General features: G+C 39.1%; 1 protein-coding gene across 1 annotated transcript in view; it reads left to right on the top strand.

Annotated features, from left to right (window-relative positions):
- LOC150079616 (voltage-gated inwardly rectifying potassium channel KCNH6-like) overlaps positions 1 to 24,791 on the top strand; it is a 597,553-nt gene that overhangs the window by 289,029 nt on the left and 283,733 nt on the right. Inside the window, exon 6 of the mRNA XM_090383538.1 lies at positions 10,099 to 10,313. Within this exon, the coding sequence (XP_090239664.1) occupies positions 10,099 to 10,313 (215 nt within the window). The remainder of the gene's footprint in view (positions 1 to 10,098; positions 10,314 to 24,791) is intronic.

Raw genomic sequence — 24,791 nt, 5'->3', positions numbered from 1 at the left:
AGCGGCAAGTAGGGGGATAAATACCCTAGACATGTCAACCATGTAGGAGGACAGGGGGCGGAGGAAAACAGCGAGTGGCACCTGCCAATCACTGCCTTCCTGACTTTTAGTCGAAGTATGGAAAGATATTCAAGGAATTTTTACCCTACTTATCAACAGACCAACTAATATGAACACATGGACCAAACCTTAAGTGCATGAAAACTAAACATGAAATACCTTGAATCGAGGATGTTGCTCATTCGAAATCACCTTTAAGAGTACGCTAAGAGTACACCATATTTCTATTGCAAAACAAAATTCATTGTATAGTTCTATTGTCGCAACAGCATTTGGTCTTGTATAGATGCCGTGAGAGTATAATTATTTTCCCCCTGGTCACTCGTGGGGTGAGGTCCTGGTTCAAATACAGTCGAGGACTGGAGGAATTCTTAAAGGCCTCTTCATCCCGGGCTACATCTTAGGCAGAAGGAATAGGGTTCCCCGAGAGTTGTTCTTCGTGAGTAATGCCATGGGGTCTCTCAGCACACATAACATGTAAATCAGCTCATGAACGCACTCGTACAGGCAGAAGATACTGGCTTAAGAATATGACTTAAGATACTCGTGTACTGTAAAACCTGCAACAGTAAAAATCTTGCAAAAGTGTAAATAGTTTAATGACAATTCATAATATCTGCATATCCTTATATTTTGTTGATTATTATTTTGTTACGCGATTTATTTTTAATTTTTAATGTAGTTTTGTTATATCAATATTATGATGTGTCAAAATGTATTCAATTGTTTTTGTATTGTATTGATTATCAATAGTTATTACTGATATATGAGGAGTGATGAAAAAGTCGCAGTTCTAATATAGAATCCGCTAATAAGTAACAATGAAAATAATTTTATTTAGCAACATAATCCTCTTTTTTCATCCGTGCTGTAACATTTTTATCCCCTCAAAAATAACGAATACATAAAGAAAAAGATTTCTGAAGACTCTGAAACCATTAATTTATAGCACGCATCGCATCAGTATTGTTCATAAGACTTTTGTCCACGCAAGTAATCCTTTAATTTAGGAAACAAAAGTCACTGGGAGAAAACTTGTTGGATATCATAAATGATCAACGGTTTAAAGTCGCCTACATCAATGGTAGCCATCCACTGTAGCATGTTCTTGGATGATAGCCATCCATTGCTGATTGTGTTCATAGAACCGCACATGGTGAGACACCTTTCCTCCTCCTTTCCTTTCTTTGATTTTCATACACAATTTCTAGACCAAACTTGCATAATACCTGCCTGATGTTGTCTAAGCTAGAGACCGTGACCTTTCCAGCATTTGGTTGAACATGAATCTGCTTTGGAGGAAGAGATAATGTTTATTGCAATGCGGCTCCGGAGGTTTACCCAACTCCGCCTTTGTACACTGTAATGATTACAGAAAGCACTGTAAAACTGTAAAAGGCCAGAAGTGTGTGTAACGTTATGTTCGTGCAGTGTGTTGTTTAGTTCTTTCTGGCCGTTTTGTCACCAGGCAGGCGATCACCTGGAAAGCCTGCCCAGTGTCCGTCTGCACCATGGGGAGGTACGCCACAACTAGGCATGTATCGCGGCCCCCCTCCGAACCCTCTGGTTTACCAGCTCTTACTGCCCTAATATCAGAGCAAAAAAAAAAAAAGAAAAAAAAAAAGAATATATATATAAATAAATAAAAAATAAAAATAAAATAAATAAAAAATATGTAAGTAAATAATACAATCCCGTCCCTCGGGCAGCCCAAACCCAGAGTACCAGCAAAAATAAATAAGTGAATAAATAAAAAAAAAAAAAAAAATTTTTAAATAAAAAAGAAAAAGAGAGGGGGGGGGGAAATTTTATATATATATATATACATATCTGATTCGCACTGGCCAAAGGCCAGTGCCAGCAGGAGTCTCCACTAGGAAGGCTAGAAGGTATTCCGTAGTTGAGTGAGAAGGCGTCTCCGGTGATCAAAAGCACGACGAGCAAATTCTTGCAGGGGCTGTAAATTTTCTCTGGTGCTCAGGAAGTCCGGCTCATTCCGGGGACAAACGTGTAAAGTGTATTTAGTGTCTAACGGCACCAGGGGTTCCCCCCTATCTCCGTGTTGCTTTCATTGTGGGTGTACCAGTTCGCTGAGAAGGCCAGAGATTCAAAATTGTATGGATATTGTACATGTGTAGCGTTGTCTTCTGTTGTTCATCTGGCCGTTTAGCCGTTGGACCCCTACTGAGGCCCAACGTTGCCCACACTTGGCCCCGTGGAGGCAGACCAGGTACACCATTATTTTTAGATAAGTACTCTGGCAGCTCCTGCCACCTAATTTCCTGAGATTTCAGTGGCTAGGACCTATATATATATAAAAAAAACGGGAGGGTAAACGCTAGAATCTAGTTAGGCCGAAAGAAGTTGCAAATGTGTCGAGTTTGGCATTTTAAAATTTTCGTTGTGTGGGGCATTCGCTTTTCGCTGGCGATATAGGGATAGTAGGGGGAGAGACGGAAGGCTGGTGGGAAAAGACAGAAATATGGGGTAAATAGGTAAGGCGACCCCAGGTATATCAGTGGGGCATGCCCATGCCCCACCAGAGGGAAAAGAGGGGGTGTTGGGGAGGGGCAGACAGACCGTCCCCTCACCCACCAGGGATGGGGAAAGAAAGTGGGCTGGGCAAGGGAGCCCCGCCCAATTCGCCATATCGGCAATTTGCAGTGCCCGCCAGCAAGTGCAGTCCGATGCTGACTCATTGGTGGGGCCTAGTCCTCTTCTAGGTGTGTGGGTTGACCCTGGGAGCGACCACATCCTGGTTGGTGCCACTCCCATTGGTTCCTAGATCGATGCTGTTTCAGTAATAGTATTGGTGCTCCATTTATTCTGCTGCATATTACGCTGTTTGTCCTTAGTATTTTGCCATCATTTCCTCTGTGTTGATGTTCATTATCAGTTTGCCTTTATTTATCATTCATCATTATCATTCCGGGGACAGTAATACTAGTGGAGGGAAGAAGGTTCTGTCGAAGATCTAGGTATTGATGGCAGTGGTATAAAGTATGTTCCCAGTCTTCTGCGGCGCTACAAGAACAGAGAGGTGATTCAGCAAGGTTGAAAGTTGCTAGTTTGGCATTAAGAGAGGGAGCCATGACCAAAGAATAAGTAGAGAATGTACAGACCAGGGTGAAACCTCTAACGTGGCAAAGGTGACGTGAGGGATGAATTTTAAAGTAACAAGACCCTTAGAGGTAGAGGACCATCTGTCTTGCCAACTCTGCATCAGAATATTCCAACAGCGTCTTTTCTCTGCCTTAGGATTCACAGTGACATCGATAGTAATACCAAGGAAGATAATAGGGACAGCGTGCCTAATGTAGAAGCACAGGCCTCGGTACAGAAGAAAGAGATCGAGGGGCAGACAGCCGTTAAGGACCTGCAAAGCAGGAGTAGACACAGTCCTACAGGCCCTGCACATTGCTAAAAGCATTTTACGTTGAATGCTCTGAAGTTTAGTCTGTACTGAAACCTTCTTAACATGCCAGAACCAGGCGGCCGCGCCATAGGAACAAATTGGTAGAAACACAGCTTTGTAATATAACCGTAGAGAGCGAGAATTAAGACCCCAAGATTGTTTAGAGAAACGCAGAAATGAGAAGGTAAGTTTTTTGACTTTCTCTGAGAGATCTTTCAAGTGTTTAGTAAACGTAAGTTTACTATCAATGATCAAACCAAGAAATTTTAGAGAAGAAACCATGGAAAGTGATCTGTTTTGAAGTTTTACAACAGGTGGCCGTGAAATATTAAGCGAAACCTTAACCAGCATCATTTTAGTTTTCGTGGAGGATATGGATAATTTATTTATGGTGGGCCATTGAGAGAGATCTGACATGACTAAATTGGCAGTACTTTCAAGAGAGGCACGGGAATTGCCCTGGATCAGCAAGGTGAGATCGTCTGCAAAAGTCAATTTGGAGGTATAAGAAATAGTTTTAAGGAGCCATTCGTCAAGAACGATGTTCCAGACGAGTGGTCCAAGAACAGAGCCGTGGGGGCAGCCCCTAGTGACAAAGTGGGAGACGGAGTTAGATCCAGAAATAACAGAAACTGTACGATTTTCAAAATAACTTCTTAAAAGGTTATAGAGAGGAAGAGGACAATCGGCAGCACGTAAGCGAGCAAACAATCTAGCCCACCATAACAGATCAAACGCCGCAGAGAAATCAACAAAAATAGCAAGAACGTATTTAGAGCTTGCAGAGTTAACTCGAGAAAGGAATTCAACGACTGCTTCTTCAGTTCCTCGTCCAGTTCGGAAACCGGAAACAACAAAGTGTAAGGTATTACACCTGGGAAACAGTAATCCCAAAATAACTTATTCACTTGGTGGAGTTCAGCTAAACCCAGTACTGGAGGAAAGGGACTTGGGTGTTACGATACGGTCAGACATGAAATTCTCTGAGCATTGTAAACAGGTTGCAAGGAAGGCCCATGGTGTCCTATCGATGATCTATCGAACTTTTGCAAGTAGAGATAGGGACGTGATAATCCCATTATATAAGGCTTATGTTAGACCACACTTGGAATACTGTGTTCAAGTATGGAGACCGCACCTAAAGAAAGATATCGAGCTTCTTGAAAGGGTGCAGAGACGGGTAACTCGCCTGGTGAGATCGGCAAAAGGGGTTCCTTATGAAGAAAGACTTCGAATATGTGGGTTGCAGAGTTTGGAAACTAGACACCTTAGAGGAGATTTGAGGCTCTGAGAGGCATCAGTAAAATGAATGAGGACGAAATTTTCAAGATTATAAATGATGCTAGAACTAGGGGACATAAATTCAAGTTACGGGGGGGAAATGTTTAGATTGGACTGCAGGAAGTTTTATTTTAGCCAGCGAGTTATAAATTACTGGAATAAGTTGCCTTCATGGGTGGTAGAGGCCGACAGTTTGGGGAAATTCAAAGGTCATCTGGATAGTACTTTCGGGTAAGGGAAGCGCATAGGATGATAGGTTTAATTTCCTTTTTTTATTAATTATTATTACAGTATTTATTTATTTTTTTGTTTTTATCATTGTTTTGTTCGGATTTTTTTTTTTTTTTTGGCTGGTGCAGCATAAGCCATAGGCTTTCTTGCACCATGCAGCCATTACTAATACTAATACTAATACCATATTGATCATCTGATACAAGAGGGGTGTTGGTGAAAAGAGAAGTGAGTCTTATAGCAATCAATCTTTCAAGTGTTTTGGCCAAATGCGATAACAGAGCAATAGGACGGAAGGACTTGCCACTCGAGGTGTTTGAAGGTTTAGGAATTAGTTTAAGAAGAGCTGTCTTCCACATAACACGGAAAGTGCTTTAATTCAGACATTGTTGAATAGAGTGGGAAGAACCGTTGGACGTAGCTTGCGGAATTGTTTGATAAAGATGCGCTCATGAAGGTCGAAGCCTGGACAACCAGAGTTGTTAAATTTTAGGACAGCTGTGTCCACCTCCAGCTGCGTAAATGGCTGAGATTCAGAAGTAGGAATGTAGGAGTTATTGAGCTGTCTTATTTGTTGATGAGTAGTCAAGTCATTCTCTGGGCGATCAGAAGGAAGCAGATTGTCCAAGATAGTGTTGACGGTGTCCTTCCAGGTGAGAGTTTCGGTGCCGTTTGCGGGTACCGACCAATAAACAGCAGGGGAATAGGATTTGTTCCTGGTAAGGCAATAAACAAGACCCCATGGGTCCCGATTGCCAGTAGAAGTAACCAAGTTCTGCCAAGATTTTATTTTACAGGTGGTGATGGTTTTGACGTATTGTCTTTTGAGAACCTGATATTCTGTTTTAAGACTTTCGAAAGGAGGTAGGAGGTAGCCAGCTCCTGCGATGTCGTTGGTAAGTATGCCTATGCATACTGTACGTAGTGTGCAGCTTAACAAGACTGTCTCACGTAAGACAGTCTTGTGCAATTTTTTTTTTGCTCACGTGCTTATTATGAGACTTTTGTCCACGCAAGTAATCCTTTGATTTAAGAAACAAACAAAAATCACTGGGAGTAAATTTGTTGGATATCATAAATGAATAACGGTTTAAAATCATCTACATCAACGGTAGGGGATTTTAAATATCTTATAAGTCACATAGGATCTCATAAGTCTCTTAAGGATCTTATAAGTCACAACTTATGCTCACGTGCTTATTTCTTTACTGTGCCATCTGATGAAAATGTGTCGCCAGAAGTATCAATGATATCTCTGTAGATCTCAGCTGACGATAAGTTTTTCTTTCTAAAATATTTTATCGCTGTTCGTGGCTCATTTGGTTCCACGTTTCAAAAATCACCGCACTTCGCAAGTGTAATGACCTGTAAAAAACGTATTAGACACATACTCTTTAACTTTGGTAAATTTTTAAAAAGAGTTACATTTCTATATTTCAGCTGTACAACAATCAAATATAATATTTTACATGTTAGGCTAAGGAATTGTTGATGACCTCGTGTAATTCCATTTCAACAAGGGGCAAAAACAGGTCAACAATGACAAGATAACTTTTTTTGTACTCTGAAGACACTTCGCTCATTTGAACGTATACAAATGGATCGGATAAAAATTATTTTTTTCCTTGATGTAATATTCCTCATGTTTTATTGCAGCTACTGTTACAATAAAAATTAATAGGTTATAATTATATGAAAGGACCGTTCGACAAGTTTCGTGTTAATAGCGTAAACTTGCTCTGAACATAAATCAGTGGACCCGAAAACGTCTTTTAATTAGAAAATTTATAAAGTTTCAGCAGAAACGCTTCTCGTCAATGTTTTATACGTTATGAAACAGAGTATATTTTTATTTATGTGATAATTGATGAGAAAAGTGTACGATAAGTTAATTGATAATTTTAATCCAATTTACTGTATTAATTTTTGATATATTTTACAAGGCTCTCTAGCGCTTGTTTACCCCTTATAGACTAGTTTCTACGGACTGAATCGGGTCTTCCATACTTTTCTTCGGACTCAGTTGGCTTAAGATATAATGCGACTCGTGGTAATCCACTATTTCTTTAATAATGCACTAATATTCTGCGTTTCTTTTCTATTAATAGCTTTATTCACATAAAATGGTTTATGTGAATAACTCTTGTAGAGGGAAAAATAAAATAAAATTTATATACAGTATAGTGCAATGTGTATTACTAAAAGTAAATTAAGGGAGACACTTGGTACAAAGTTTAATAATGATTGTTAAGTTTATTTGTTATGCCATATCAAAAATCAAAGCCCAAATTACTAAAATCAAATTCATTAAAGTATGAAGCCCTTATACCTACAACATCAAATAACTAACCGTTTATATGCAAATTGATGATATTTCTGGATTCTCCATGCAATCATGACTTCAAGAAAACTAAAAAAGAGGGAGGACGAGTTATAAGATCACTGGAGAGTAATTGCTACACTTCACACGCTGATTGCAATGAAGAGTTTTTAGTCCTATCTGCGGATAATAGTGTAATGCATTGAGTTTTCATTCCTATTTGTGTACTGTTTATTTTGGTTGGTTGATTTTGCGTCGCGGCAACTAAGGCCATTAAGTATCAGTATGTACTATTAGCATTAGTAGAGGCATTTGATGCAAGAAAGCAAGCTTATGCAGCATCAGCCAAAAAAAAAAAATAATAATAAATAAATAAATAAAAAATAACCACTTCCACTTCACCTCTCTGTTCGTTCGAAATACCTGTCCAGCTGAGCCTTAAACTTATTTAAGCTATCAACTTCCACGACAAGGGATGGAGGTCTGTTCCACTAACCAACCACCCGCTGGCCAAAGGCAAATTTCATCACGTCTATCCTACATTCGTCTTTCCTCAATTTGAATTTATGCCCTCTCAGGTGATTATTCTGAGCAAGAGGAAGAATCCCATCAGCATTGAGCATGCTCAAACCATTCAAGGCTTTATACACCTCTATCAGATCGCCTCGCTGTTGCCTAGTCTCCAGACACTGTAATTTGCAAAACTTAAGCCTTTCTTCGTAAGAGCACCCCTTTGTTCCATTCACTAATCTTGTTGCCCTTCTCTGTACTCGTTCCAGCATCTCTACATCCTTCTTGAAATGAGGCCTCCAGACCTGTATACAGTACTCTAGGTGTGGCCTGACCATTGCCTTATACAAGGGAATAATCACCTCCTTATCCCTGCTAGAAAAATTCCTATATATCATCGACAATACACCATGAGCTACTCTTGCAGCCCGTCTGCACTGCTCAGAAAACTTCATATCTGCCTGCACAACCACCCCCAGGTCCCTTTCATTCTCTACCACTGTCAGTGTAGTATCACAGAGTTGATACGTTGCTCTGGGGTTGCTGTTTCCCATATGTAGTACTTAACATTTGTCAATGTTAAACTTCATTTGCCACCTCTCAGCCCATCTGTTCAACCTTTCCAGATCCTGTTGCAGTAGCATAGTGTCAGTAGTGTCCTTGACAACCCTGCCAACCTTCGTATCGTCTGCAAACTTGGACATTAAGCTTGATATACCATCATCAATATCATTTATAAATACAGAAAACAATAATGGACCCAATACTGAACCCTGAGGGACTCCACTAATAACATTAGTCCACGATGAGCAGTGTCCATTGATTACCACTCTCTGTCTTCTCCCCCTCAACCACCCCTTTATCCACAGCAGCAATTTGCTTCCAATGCCACACGGCTCCAATTTGTGCAACAGTCTTCCATGTGCAACAGTATCAAAAGCCTTTCTAAGATCCAAGTATATAATATCAAAGTTATTCCCTGCATCCAGTTCTTTTGTGACTGCATCATAGTATCCAGTCAAAGTGGTCAGGCAAGACTTCCCCTTAACAAAACCATGCTGTGTCCGAGCTATAACTGAAGTCTTGTCTAGATGATCCTGCAGTGTTCTTTAACCAGTGCCTCCATTAATTTTCCGGGAACAGAAGTTAAACTAACAGGTCTATAATTACTTGTGTCGCCCTTTGATCCTCCTTTGTGAATTGGAGTCACATTTGCACATCTCCAGTCCATGGGTACTTCCCCTGAGTCCAAGGAAACTCTCATAATTATGGCTAAGGGTTTGCTTACTTCCTTTGCTGCCTCATTTAATATAACTGGATAGATCCCATCCACCCCAGGTGTCTTTCTTGTATTTATCTTCAACAATTTCTCCTCCACTTTACTCTCAGTTATTACAAGATTCTCTAACTTACTGCTAGAGTTGAATACATCTGTAAATTGTGCAGATTTTATGGTCAGTTTGCCTGCTTTATCTAAAACTGACTAATTCGACCAGGTGCAAAAAAAAAAAAAAACCACATAAAACTTCTTTATGACTGGAGCACTCGAACCAAGGCCATTTCCGCACGGTGTGGAAGGGCAATGACTTTAACCTCTATGTTGCCCGCGACAGCTTGTGTAAAGTGTAATAACTATTCTTCACCTCATCTCCCTTTAATTTAACTTGGCCATAGAATTCCATGGCGAACCCAGAAAATTTCTCAGTTTGCATGTGAATGTTTATTAATTTGATGTACTAGTTATAAGGGCTTTATATCTGCACAGGGTGTATGTAGCAAATGAACTTAACTTTCACCAGTAAACGTTTTATTAAGTGTCTCCTTTAATTTAATTGTAATAATATTGTCTATATAATAACATAATTAAATATGATAATATGAATTATATAATTAAAATATTAGTAAATTACAATAATAAATAAATATAATAATATTTGATAATTTGTCTATTTAACTACGTAGGTTCTTCTCCCAACTCATAATGCAGCATATAATTAATTTATGTGCATTTTATGGGTACAATCCATCAACTGCATAGTTCAGCTGAAGTATTAATTAACCAGTTTAAATTATCAATATAATATTTTAATACTATTTTCATTATACTGTATTCTGAAATGCTGTTCTACTTTTCACCGAAATTTCAGATAATAAACCTGGTAAAATTCGAATATTAGATTAGTAGTTGCTCATCTTTTTTATGTTTCAGTAGTTGCTCATCTTTTTATGTTTTAGTAGTTGCTCATCTTTTTATAAATTAATACTTGTTTATAATCTTCAGCTACAGCTAACAGCCTAAGCAAATCCTTGCCTAACGCCTCCTCCGAGTCGGATTTGTCTCGTATAAGAGCGTTCCAAAACCGCAAGTCTCCTTCCTTGAGTAACGTCATTTCCGAAACTTCTAGGCAAAAAGAAAACAACAACAATTCTTCGGCCAAGTTTCTGCTCAAAGATGTGCCCTCACATAAGCCACACGTTGGAGAAAAAGTCGCCCAGGTAAGTGAATTACAATGTAGAAAAACATCATGTGATCTGTTTCCCTTCCACTGCAATTTACCCACTCTGCCAGCGGTGTAGTGGAAATGCCAAAGATATAGGATCACAAGCCTAGCACATCCACAGGGATGCCAATAGACAAAACACCCAAATTATGTACAACTTTAGCGGACTGATAAAATCCGATCAACACCTCTTCGTGAACTTTATAGCCCTAATAAATACGACCCAAATTGATATTCTTCTTTTCATCACCAAACACAAATAGAGCTGAAACCAAAGTAAATGTATACTCGAATTTGACTAAGACTTACTAATCATCATCCCTCCCAACTCTGTGATTCTCCTCTCTCTCCTTCTCTTGCAATGTAAATATCCTGCATAAATTATGTATGGCTGAATATTATTAATTGTAGCCATTTATCAAAAATAACTGGTTAACGAAATTTGTTCAATCCAGTTAGTAATTATTTAGTTTTTGTTTTGCTTCTTTTTTTAATTTCATAGATAATTAGAGTGGGTCATATATAAGTTTAATGAGAAATCATTTGTGCAGTTTAAGTCTTGAAGTCAGTTACTTCAAGTATTACTCGACTACCAGTATTACTTTATTAAAATTAATATTATATAACGTTATTTCGACATTTCATTGACTGATTCGAACAGTTTTTAGTAATTACTTCTTGGCAAATAACATTTTTTCTTGGTAAAATGACATATGGCATATTGCCTCCTAATTTATATACGAGTATACGTGTTATTACATTTAGCTCAGAACTTAAGCAAATATTATTCATATATTCACAGAATGAGTGACCTGGAGAATAGTGTGCCGTGTATTGCTCCCCCTTCACTTATTTGTGGTATCATAAATAAATAAATAAAATATCTCACCTTCCGACTTGCAAACCACCATTTTTTGGAGACGGAAATGTTTTCCATTAAAGATTTTTTTTTCCATTCGTAGCTATGCTATAGTTATCTGAGATTGGGTTTTAGGTTTTAGTTATGGCTGATTTTTTAGTTTTTCTTCTCCCCCCCCCCGACTATCTGACGTCTGTGTGTGTGTAGTGGCCGCAAATTGTTCTGTGCTCGGCTTGGCTGTTTTTCTGGGTGTATGGACTAAAATCACCGAGAGGGAGGGGAAGAAAACATGCAACCTCCACACGAGACAAACTTGGCCTAATATCTACAATTTACAGGTATGATATACTGACGCTCTCTCATAGCATTAGTTGCTTCGTAACTTACCTCCAACAATCTGAACCATTCATATTCTTCCTCTCTTCTATAACAGTATTTATTTCTTTATTTCCATCAATAGATCACATGCATATTGCATATAATACGTACGTATACTGAGGCACAGTTCGGTGCATTTATGTCCGAGGAAAGTCCTCAGAATTTCTATTCCTCCTTGTCCCATTTCAGATGTTCTGTGCGTGCTACATGCTTTCTCCGAAGCTATACTCAAGGCAGCTGTCTCGTTTGCCCATCCATAGTTACTCCACAATAGCTATATATGTTAATACAAAATGCGCATACACTGAGTTGCCACTTTATTAGGTACACCTGCCTAATGGTGCGCAGGTCCCACTTTAGCCCTCAGAACAACTTGAATTCGTCATGGAATGGATTCAACGAGTTATCTAAAGAATGTCACACAAGTAATGTTTGCCCCTGTTAATTCAATTGATTTTCACAGATTTTGCAAATTCGATGTTTGCAGATCTCTATTCTGAACAGCTCGTTCCGCTTCATCCCACAGGTACTCAATTAGATTGATATCTGGTGATTGGAGAAACCACTGCAGTAGGCTGAATTCACCCTCACGTTTCTGAAACCAGTTCTGCACAATTCTGACCTTGTGACATTACGCATTATCCTGTTGGAAGACTCATTCGCAGATGGATACCCTACAGCTATGAAGAGATGAACCTGGTCAGAAACAATTTCCAGCTAACCTGTGGCATCCAAATGCTGCTACATTAGTATTAAGGAGCCCCATGTGCATCACGAAAACACTTCCCATACCATTACACCCTCATCGCCAATTTGCATTGTTGATATCTGGCAGAATGAGTCCGTGGACTCATGCTGCTGCTGGTGTTGTTGTTGCCATATTCGGTCCTCAGACAATGTAATGTTTTCCCAATAAACGACTAGTATTGTTGTTCCTGACTCCACTGTAACCGTGTATTTTTTTTTTTTTTTTTAATGAGTGGCACCCAGAGTTCGGGCTTCGACTGCGATATCCCATTTGTGACAATGTACGGCGAGTTTTTACTTCTGAAATGCCTCTTTGGTTACCACTGTTTGTACTGGGTTGTCATTTGAATTACTGTAGTCTTTATTTTCCCTGCACAAGTCCTGTGAACTGCACTTGGCCTCTCAGAGCAACGACCAGTTTCCGATCACATGATTGCCGTTGGCTGCATGTTATTGGTTACTCTCGATATATCAGAGACATAGTCGCAAATAAAAAAAATATATACTGTATTATCGAAATTCATTAAATTTAAAATAAAAAATTGAAAATTAAATTAAATTAAATTAACGTAGGACTATAGTTGCACTTTTAATATTTTTAATACTACTGACCACTTTAATACTAGTGTTTAAATGATGTATTATAAAATGTCAAGAAAACTTATTTCAACATCTTCAAATTAATTGTTATAATAATAATAGTACTAGTGATTCTATCTAAGAGCACACACACATACGTACATATATATAGGCGCCGGAGCATACAAATTATTGGAGAGGGAGCGACGATTTATTAAGGAGTTGGAAAATGTAATAGATGCGAGGTTTACCTCCCAACTACTAACAACTGTCTTGCGTCCCAAGTTGCCACTTGTGGATGTAGCCATTTATCGATATATAAATTTTCTTAGAAATATGATCCAGGTGAATATAATTATGAGTTAATAACTATAGCATGTCATAATTTTTATTTATTGTTTTTTTTTTTTTTAGAATATTACCACTAAACACTTACAAATAAAAATTATCATATTAGGCCACCCTTGTATTTATTCATCTGCCGTGCACTATGTCTGTAAATTGCACATGTTTTATGGTCGATCTGCTTGTGGGGGAGAGGAAACCTTGCAATCTACGTCTGAAACCTTTTAACTCAGCCACGAAGTCAAAAAGCCCCGAAAAGTTCCTCGCGTCACGGACAGGATTCGAACTCGGGCCTTTCCACTCAATGTGGGGAGAACGGTAACGCTAATCATCGTTTTGTACAGAAGGATACTGATGTCCTTTTTCCTTCTGGAAAAGCTCCTATAAATCATGGAGAGGATAGCATGTGCCTTCCAGATTAAATCAGATTAAATGGTAACAGCTAAGTCTTTTTCATCTTGAATCATTTTTAAATCTTCTCCCCCAGCTTATGTGTGACTCCAGGATTTTTGAATTTTTTGGATCATACATGCAACCGATCCAAATCTTTTTAAAACGTCTTGGCTTGGCTCAGGTTGTTAACCGCCATTCCACCTTCAAAACGCCAGCAAACGTTGATGGCTTCCCTTGGATACCCTCGTAAATATAATTTATGAAAATTAGAAATAGGAGAGAACCTAATACTGAACCTTGAGGGGTCCTACTTGTTACACTGATCCACTTGAAGGCTGACCATTTACAACACTGTATCTCCTGTCGGTTAACCATCCTGCGATCCAGAATAGGATCTTACCAGTCACTTCGAATTTTTTTCCAGTTTATATAGCAGCCTTAATGTACTTGTATTCGTCAATATAAGAGGCTCGTAATCTGGTTTGTGGTGTTTTGTTAGTACCAATTAATGAAATTAATACCTTTTTCAAACTGCATTTTTCAAGTGGGGACACGCTTGAAAAAAAAAAAAAAAGACAAAACTACTAGATGGGGTTCACAGAAGGGCAACCAGATTGGCAAGGGGTGCTAATCGATGTCCGTATGACGAACGGCTTTAAAAGTGCGAATTGAAAAGCTTGGCAACCAGACATCTTATAGGGACCTGCAGAGGCATATACGAGAATATGATTGAAAATGAATGGAGGAGATATATTTTCATTGCCAGAAGAGAGAAATAGGGGACACAAATCCAGTTTTTTCCGGAATAATAGAAGGCATGTGAAATTTACTTTCGGGCAGACTTTGAAGATCGTTGGAATGAATTGCCTGCCACTGTGGTCGAGGCTTATAATTTGGCTAGGTTCAACGTGTAACTGGCTAAGCACTTTTCAGCGACGGAGACAGTGTTAATTACTGAAAAAGCCTGCTTCATTTAGTCATTATAAATACTAATACTAGTGTTGCATATATTCAGTCTTTCTATTAAGATGCGTACTTACCTCCCCCACATATTTAAAAACAGCTAATGCTACTCCAATTCCTAAAAACAGCACAACTCACTCATTAGAAAATTACCGTCCCATTTTTCTCCTGAACTCTTTTGCAGCAATTCTGGACACAATAATTCACAACCGACTAATAAACTATTTTCAGTACTTCATCAGCAACACATGGCTTTACCAGGAGTCGATCAACTATAATCTTCTCACTAAATCGCAGCAGGTTTGAGACACCGTCGATATAGGAAAACAGGTTGCTATTATCAACGCAGACTTTCTAAGGCGTTTGACAAAGTCCAACACTGTAATTTCAATAAACTGTCAGTTTGGAACACTAGACCTCTACTGTCTTAGTTGATATACACTGATGTTCAAAGAAAGTGCATCACCTAGGAATTTCACATTTCATTTCTAACCCTTTTTCGCGATGGTATGTTACATTAATGACTAGCACCACAAACAGAAATATAAACAGAAGATATTTATTAATAGCTAAGGCAACGCTAAGTAATATTTGACAGGTGCTCTCAAAATATTCCAAAATGAGCATTTTCAACTTTTATACAACAGTTTTGGTAAACACGACAATTATGGCTGAAATGTTATAAGAAGCCCACAATTTGCTTAAGTTTATCATTTTAAATGGAAAACAAAATGAAAAGTTCACCAGGTGCAAACTAATATTTAGTTGAACCGCCTCTGGCCCTGATGACAGCAGCACACCGTCGAGACATTGACAAGATCAATTTTTGAAGATAATCAACTGATAGTTCATGGTTCCAAACACAAATTATGAAGTTCAAAAACGGTCTTTAGTTTCTTTCTGGAAACTGCAGATTCCACACGATGCCAACAGTTCTCTATAGGATTCAGGTCCCGGTTGTTTCCTGGCCAGCTAACAGTTGTAATGGACCGTTCTTCCAATCATTTTTTCACCTGTAACAAATGTAAACACATTACTGTCGAACCTCCAATGCAGAAATGAAGCTAAAGTAACTACAGAAGTGCCTACTTACACTTTTCGCCCAATGAAAAGGAGCAGAGTCGTCCTAAAAGATGCAGCTACTTGGCAGGTTGAAATGGTCTCTAATGGTTGGCAGCAGTTTGCCTTCCAGTATAGCCAGGTATCCATTGGCATTTACGGAACCTTTTATAAACTGCAGGTGACCTACTCCGCGATAGGAAATGCACTCCCATATCATTTGGCTGGTAGGGAATTTCACTGAAGATACCATACAGTCTGGGTGGTATTCTTTGGGTGGTCTACGGCGAATCGTTTGTCCCCATCAGAGCCATCCAGGTTGAATTTCTTCTCTTCCGAGAAAATAACTGATTTACACTCTTCTTTGTGCTTCACTGTCCAGCCTGGCACTATTTCCTCCAGTGCTCCTTTAGTCCTACTGATAATAGCGACATCATCAGCATATGCACAGACCTGCACTGTCTTTGTGCCTATGTCTAGTCACTTCTAATTTTCTGATAGCCGCCTCTACAACCAAGTTAAATAACACACAGTAGAGTGCATCGCCCTGTTAACACCAGCGTTAATGTCAAAGGGAGTCGTCAACTCATTGCCAATTCTCACCACTGCTTTAGAGCCAGCCAGGCTTGCTTTTATGAGCCTAACAATCTTTGTGGGTATGCCCAGGAGAAGGAGATCATTTATAATTTCCTCTTTGTTGAGTGAATCAAAAGCTTATTTGAAATCTACATATAGGTTAAATAAGTGTATATTATACTCAAAATGTTTTTTTCCCTGTATCTGCCTCAAGATGAAAATCTGGTTAGTTTTTGAGCGATTGGGTCTGAAACCACGCCGATATTCTCCAATGATTTTCTCTGAATGTGCTGCCAGTCTGTTATAAATAAATCCCTACAAACTTTGTAAGTAACGCTCAGCAATGTAATGCTTCTATATTTAGAGCAAAGCAGTTTATCAACTTTCTTGAGAATCGGCTGTATGATTCCAAGTGTCCATTCATCCGGGATTTTTTCCACAGACTATATTAATAGTATCAGATTATGTATTCTTCTCCGTAGTGTCACTCCACCGTTCTTGAGCAACTCTGCAGTTATTCCATCAGCTCCTCGTGCTTTAAAGTTCTTTAAGCACTTAATAACTTTTCGAATTTCTTCGAAACTGGGGTTTTCAATGGATGGTTCTACTCTATAGTACAATAGCTGTTTTGTTTCAGTCTTACCTCTTGTCAGTATGCTCTCAAAATACCTTTTTCACCGTTTTAGAACCTCCTTTCTCTCAGTCAGCAAGTTCCCTTCACTCCCCTACATACAGTAACTTTTGATCGGAATTCCTGTGTACTTTCTTTATTCTTATTACACTTTCTACTTTCCTTCTTGTTGTAATGTTCCACCATTTCGTCGATCTTTCTTCTCAAAGCTTCTCTCTTTTTCTTTCTACATATCCCAGCTGCGGCAATCTGTTTTTCCTTGTAGTGATTCACTCTTCGCTCTGCTATTCCGCTGTAAACATTTCACCCTAGCTTGTCTCTTCAATTCTACTGCTACTCGACACTGGTCATCATACCATTCCTCACCCAATGTTACGAGGAAAATATCAGGAAGTACACGGACCTAAGAGAAGAAGTCAAAGCAGTGTGGCATATGGAACAAGTAATGACATCCAAATCTCCGGCATGGTGCCAAAGAGCCTCCATAAGAAGCTAGCTGCAAAAGGCCTTCCAGAGAACACTTACATGGAACTCCAGAAAGCAGCGATCCTGAACACCTGTAAGATAGTAAGAAAGTTCCTCGACCAAATGTAATAACAATCATAATAGTAACCGGACAACACAACCAACCACCCCATGCACTTGGTATCAGTGCCTGTCATGGGTTGGAAAAAATCCCATAAAGGAGAAAAAGTTTTTATAATAATAATATGTATTCCTGTCATAAATGTTTACACATCAAAGAACTTCTTAAGGAGTAGTTAGCTCCTTATCAAAAAGTTTGATTTATTCTAGTTAATTAAAGTAAACACCTTTATACAAAATAATTTCACCCCCTTTAAAATGGGAGAATAAAGAAATTAGCATCTAGATTCCATCTTACATAGCAAACAAAGAAAATAATTCTCATTCTATAAGTTCATTTTGGATAATATGTTTTCTTACTAAAAATTATATCTTTCCAAGAGAATATGCATTTTTAATTTTAAAATTCAGTTTACTGAAAACATTATTGATAATATAAAAACATTCCTAAAACCATATTTGTTCAGCGATGTGGAATTTCTAACATGGGAGTTTGTTATTATCTCAGAGGGAATGATTGTATCAACTGCAGAAATGATAGTTTTTATTTTTCAGGATTAAATTTAATTACACTGTACCTGGTTTCTCATATTGATAGATAAAAAATTCAGAAGTACCTAATTTTTTTACCCATAGTTAACAGAAATATTCCTATCTGAAAGTTACTCTTAATTGTGTTGTATTAGCTCTGGTACATTTATTAATAGCATAGTTTAAAACTGAATCTGTTAAAGAAAATTAGTATTAGTAATGGCCATATGGTGCAAGGAAGCCTAAGGCTTATGCTGCACCAGCCAAAAAATAAATAAATAAAATAATAATAAAATAAATAAAATAAATAATTAATAATAAGAGAAAAGGAAATAAACAACCATGCATTTCCCTTCTCCCATAGGTAACTATCAGGCTGACCTTCGACTTTTCCCAAACTGTCAGCCTCTACCATCCACGTAGGTAACTTATTCCAGTAACTCGATGGCTAAACATTTCATCCCGTAACTTGAATTTATGACCCCGAGTTCTAGAATCATTTATAACTGTGAAAAGTTTCCTCATTCATTTTACTAATGCCTCTCAGAGCCTTAAACACCTCAATCCAGTTGCCTCTAAGGTGCCCAGTTTCCAAGCTGTGCAACCCACATATTCAAAATCTTTCCTAATAAGGACATCCCTTTGCTGATCTCACCAGGCAAGTTACCCATCTCTAGACCCTTTAAGAAGCTCAGTGTCTTTTTTTTTTTTTTCTGTGTGGTCTCTGCACTTAAAAAAAGCAGCGGGTGTTCATATATGACTATTATATGCTGCATAATTCTACTAAAAAGTGTATTAAAAAAAAAGGCAAAGTGCAGCCATTATCAATCCACTGCAGGATGGAAGCCTCCTCAACAATTCATGCTGAGGGAAATGGACCATAATCTGCCACGCTGGTCCAGTGCGGGTTGGCAGATCGACCATATTCAGCAGTCAGGGGCTTGAAGCCCGGTCTACTCAAAGAGCGTGTGCTACTGCACTCACGCTTATGACCACTCGGCTACGGATTACTGAACAGTAAATAAACTAAAGCAAGTTCAGTGAGTATTAAAAGAAGTGAAACTAGCCAAAATTAGTAAACATTTACTGCATAACCCTCATGAACTTTGCTCAAGAAATGGAAGACTAATGCAAGAATGGCAATATAATGGTTAAAACTGCAACCCACAGAACAGTGGTGTTTCCCATGAGATCCTATAGCCAGAATCAATTACTGCAAAGTGCACTTTCAATCAGTTCACAACAAAGAAATTGACCCAGAATTGACATTTTTTTTTTTTTGGATGACACATGGTTTTATTTGAATGAACAAGTCAACAGGTAATGGATAAAGAAAACCCCCATCTTCTATATGCAATTGCTCTCCATGATGTAAAAGTGGGTATTTAGCACATCTCAAAATGCACCAAATACCCTTGCACTCTGTAAAGAATATGGATGTACAATAACAAGTCATGGATAATTTTTAAATTTTACAGAGATAATTAAATCAGAGGTACGAGAATCTGGCATTCAAAAAATGAAAAAAAATTCTATTGACATTTCCAACAAGATTCTGCTAAACACACAAATCTCCAATCACTCAATGCAGATGCTGAGAAATGTGTTCAGTGAAACAATAATAAGTCATGGATTATGGCAGCCTCACTCTCCAGACATTACTCCCTCTGATTTTTTCTTGTAAGGTTATTAAAAAGATAGAGTAACCAGAATGAATCCTCACATGAAAGAATAACTAGAGGGACAACAGTAAAGGTGAAGTAGCCAACATATCCAGGGAACAACTGCTCACATGAGCAAAAAATCTTTTCAAAAGGTTTAAGGAGTGCATCAGTCAATGCATCACTTTCAACATTTCTTTGACTGTTTGATGAGAATGAAAAAACCATGCTCACTAGACATCACATGATAATAAATAAACAGTGTCAACTTCACCAATTGGTTTTTGAGGAAAAAAGGCAAGAAACAATTTCAAACAGAAACTTTAATAATTTATTGTTAATTCTTAATCTTATTATAATAAGATAAAAAACATCACTAAAAACAACAATTATTTTGTTTATAAATAAATATTTCTGTACCCCCAAATCAATCAAGATGGTAAGCAGACAGAAAAAAAAAAATTTGTACAGCAGTCTTCCATGGCGCTTCCGTAGCCAGATGGGCAGGAGCACCAGTGGGTAGCACACGCTTCTTGATTAGACCGGGGTTCGAGCCCGTGACCACCAAATATGCAGGTGCGGAAAGGTCAGGGGATGACCACTGCATATCCCCGGAGCAATATGGCCTTAGTTGCTAATGATCCTAAAAACCAAACAACAACAGCAGTCTTCCATGTGCCACATCATCAAATGCCCTCCCGAAATCCAAGCATATGACATCAAAACCATCTCCGGCATTCAGTTCCCCTGCGACCACATCACAGCATCCAACCAAACTGGCCAGACAAGACCTCCCCCTAACAAACCCATGTCCCAACTATTACTGCAGTCCTGTCCAGATGATCCCGCAATTCCTCCCCAGCCAGTGACTCCACCACTTTCCCCGGAACACAAGCCAAGCCAACAGGTCCACAGTTACCCACGTCACCCCTTGAACTCCCCCTGCGAATCGGTGACACACTCGCACACCTCCAGTCCACGGGGGGACCTCCCCCAGTCCACGGAAGCTCTCCTAATCATGGCTAAGGGTCTGCTTACTTTCCCCGCTGCCCCCCCCCAATGGACAGATCCCGTCCACCCCAGATGTCCCCCCCACGCTCAACCTCAACAACCCCCCCACCCTGCTCTCAATTACTACAAAATTAATTACATGGAGATTCTGGTAGTGAGATTCAGCGTATTTTGAATGTGGTAAAATAAGTGCAAGAAGAAATTCAGTTTGAAATCAATATATATGTTCAGCTTGTTTGTTTGTTATTTGGTTTTTAGGAGCATTAGCAACTAAGGCCATATTGCTCCGGGATATGCGGTGGTCACTCCCTGACCTTTCCGCATCCTTCGTGTTTGGTGGTGACGGGCTGGAACCCCGGTCTAACCAAGAAGCGTGTGCTACGCACTGCTGCTCCTTCCCACCTGGCTACGGAGGCGCCTATATGTTTAGCCCAAAGAAAAGAATGGTTTATGCACAAGCCCAGATATTTGTGTTGAGATATACTTGTTCTATTTGTTTGCAAGAGCAGAAGTTATAATTTAACAAGTGTAAGCAACTGTCCATGGGGAATCTTATTATGGGTGTGGAATCTTATTATGGGTATAATAATATGGAATCTTATTATTATTCAGTAATCTGATGACAAGGTTTGATTAATAAGAGTTTTGTTTTGCTTTCACTAAATAAAAGCTTGTTATCATGAGTATATTAATTCTGTATATTAATTAAATCTGTCTATAAACCAGTGGTCGTTTACAGTAAATTCTTACCTGTAATGCATAAACAAATTATGATATTAGGATCCCCTGTAAATGATTACATCTACCCATATTTGTTTTGTCTGTAAATTGCGTGTGTTCTCTGGTCAATTTGCCTATTTGCTGGACGAAAAAAAAAAAAAAAAAAAACCCAGTTCAGCGGAGGAAAACCTTAATATCTACGCCTGAGACCGACTAACTCAGCCACAGCGTGAAAAAAACCCACCAAAGTTCCTCGCGTCATTAATGGGATTCGAACCCTGGGCCTTTTCCCCCTGGTGTTGGAGGACGATGATGATACAACAGTGCTACCCGCGCAGATACCTCCAATGCACAGAACAATATCATCTGCATAAATCTTAACATTTTCTTTCTGTGTGTGTATGAAAAGAGAACAAAGATGTTGAATACTAATGAAACGGAGCCTTGGGACTCACGACATGTAATTTTTTTTTCTTTTTAGTTCTTGTAGCCTTAATCTCTACAATAATTTTTTTCATTCTTAAGTAACTTTTGCCAAATCATATATTTTTCCTCTTATTCCCAAACTAGACAACTTTTTCAATAAAAAAGGATACGCCTAGGCTTTTTCAAATCAATAAACAGTATTGATATAAACTGAGTTGGCTTTGCGTTAACAAACACCTACCTATTACTTCGTGCGCCAACTTTTTGCCCGTAATACAGCCCGCGCACGTCTTGGCATGGACTCCACAAAGTATTGCACGATGTCCTGTGGTAGTGCTACCTATGCATTGCACAGTGTGTCCAGTAATGACCTCAGTGTCAAGTGGATGGTTGTAGCATCGAAGGTCCTTTTCCGATAGGTCCCAAACATGGTCAGGTTGGGCGGCTATGGGAGGACGGAGCATTCATTGTGTTTTTATATGGATTTAATTATTGAAAAAAATCACTGTAATGGACATTTTTTGTTTAGTGATTAGATTATTTATTTTGTTTCTTAAGACTTTATAATTGTTATAACGATTGACCATTGAGAATTGAAAATTTTTATATTTTCTGATTAATTTGTCTCTTTGAATCATCAAAGATTTGATTTCATTAGTTATTCATAGATTATCTTTCCATCCAGTTTTTAGTTCGAAAGGTATTTATAGAATTATAATTGATATTTTGAGACTATGTCTTGAATCAGCAACAGTTTGGAGAAGTTTGTTTGCATGGGCATTCATGTCAAGTATAGTAACGATAGTTTGATCACTCAAGATTTCAAATTGAGAAATTTGTACATTGTTGGCACTAAAGCACCTATTCTTCTTGTAGATGCAGATGGGCTGTTTACTGGCGTTTGTTTTTGATTTAACTTAGGGATAAGATTTAGAAGATTGGGGTAATGATCAGAGGGAGGATGTAGGATCTGACTTGATCTTGAGATTATTTGAAGTTGGCGGTCACATGATCTACACAAGAATTTACATCCCTTACAGCCATTTTCTCTTGTCTGGTTATTCCAAAAATTACATGCTCACACCTAACTGTTTAATGTAGTGCAGCAATTAGCTACAATTTTATCAGTTTCATGGTTAACGAGTATAAATTAAAGACCCCCAGAAATTATGGATCTTGACTGTAGTACTTCTTAATCTGCTAATATAGTGTTTTCAAACGCATGCAGAAAAATATTGGCTTATTGGAAGGGGTCTGCATGAAAGAGAAACGAGAGACTAGCAGCAGAAGAACCGCCAGCTTGGGAAAGAAGACTTCAGCAGAAGATAGAAGAATCAAGAGTCAAGCTATGCCAATTGACCCAGTACCAACGGGATAATAGGAGTAAGAAATTGATTGGAAAAATGAAGAGCATCCTTAAGAGAGACAACGTCGACAGCAAACACGAGACAAAAAATCTGAGAATAGGAGAGTACCTGGACACACTGAAGCAGAACCTCCTCGCACTCAGCAAGAGATTACGCCGATAAAAAAAGAGCTCCCAAAGAAAAATAAACAACCGAATCTTCGATGAGGACCAAAGAGACTTCTACAGGAGTCTCGGAGAAGACGGGAACGAAGGGAATGGACCACCCGAGCAGAAGACGATTCAGGAGTTCTGGGGCAACATATGGAGCAGGGAAGTGAGACATAACAGCCAATCACCCTGGATACAACTGGAACGGAAGGAAACCAAGGACGTACAGGAGTTGAGAGAGTGGGAGATTCGGGAGGAACAGACAATCAAGAACTCTCACAACTGGCGAACTCCAGAAATACATAACGTGCACAACTACTGGTACATGAAGCTCACTTGCACATACAAGCAAGCACCTGGCAGAGCAGCTCACCCGAATGATAAGGCAAGTCTGCGCGGGTACACAGTGGTATCGTCATCGTCCTACCCACACCGGGTGGCAAAGGCCTGTGTTCGATTCCTATCGATGACGCGAGGAACTTTAGTGGGCTTTTTCACTCAGTGGCTGAGTTAGTCGGTTTCAGGCGTAGATACAAGGTTTTTTCACCCAGAAACTGAGGTTTTTTCGTCCAGCAAACAGGCAAATCGACCAGAGAACACACGCAATTTTTACAGACAAAATAAATATGGGTGGTAGATGTAATCATTTACGGGGACCCTAATATCATAATTTGGGGTTTTTTTTTTTTTTTTTTTTTTTTTGAATGATAAGGCATCCAGAGACAATCCCGAAGTTTCTCACTCAAGGAATCACATATCTGAAGCCTAAAGACGAAGATACAAGAAATCCGGCGAAATACAGGCCAATCACCTGCCTCCCAACGATGTACAAGGTCCTGACCAGTTGCATAACCAAGAAGATATCAGACCACTTGGAGAGCCAGAAAATAATGGCCGAACAGCAGAAAGGATACAAGCGGCTGAGAAAAGGATGCAAGAAGCAATTAACCATAGATACCGCGGTTATAGAGCAAGTCTACAAGAAGCACCGCAACCTGTATCCGGCCTACATCGATTACCGCAAGGCCTTCGACTCCGTGCCTCATAGCTGGTTAATAGAAGCGCTGAACATCTACAAAGACAATCCGATAGTGACAAACTTCCGATGAGAAACGATGGCGAAGTGGAGTACCACCGTTAAGTTCGAGAACAAACAAAAAACGAACTATTATATTAGGCCACCCGAATATTTAAATTCATCTGCCGTGCTGTGTGTCTTATGTCTGTTAATTGCGTGTGTTCTATGGTCGATTTGTCTGTTTTGCTGGACGAAAAACCACAGAACCTCTATGCCTGAGACCGACTAACTCAGCCACGGAGTGAGAAAGCCCATTAAAGTTCCTCGCGTCATTGACGGGATTCAAACCCGGGCCTTTTCCACCCGGTATGGGGAGGACGGTGACAATACCGCCCAGACTAAGTCGAGAACATCACAACCAGGCCAATCCCCATTATGAGAGGAATCTTTCAGGGAGATGCCCCGAGCCCACTGT

Source organism: Mastigoproctus giganteus, chromosome 10 (genome assembly GCF_048544385.1).
Source record: "Mastigoproctus giganteus isolate SK-2022 chromosome 10, ASM4854438v1, whole genome shotgun sequence".
NCBI classification, from domain to species: domain Eukaryota; kingdom Metazoa; phylum Arthropoda; class Arachnida; order Uropygi; family Thelyphonidae; genus Mastigoproctus; species Mastigoproctus giganteus.
This window is presented reverse-complemented; position numbering and strand designations above follow the sequence as displayed.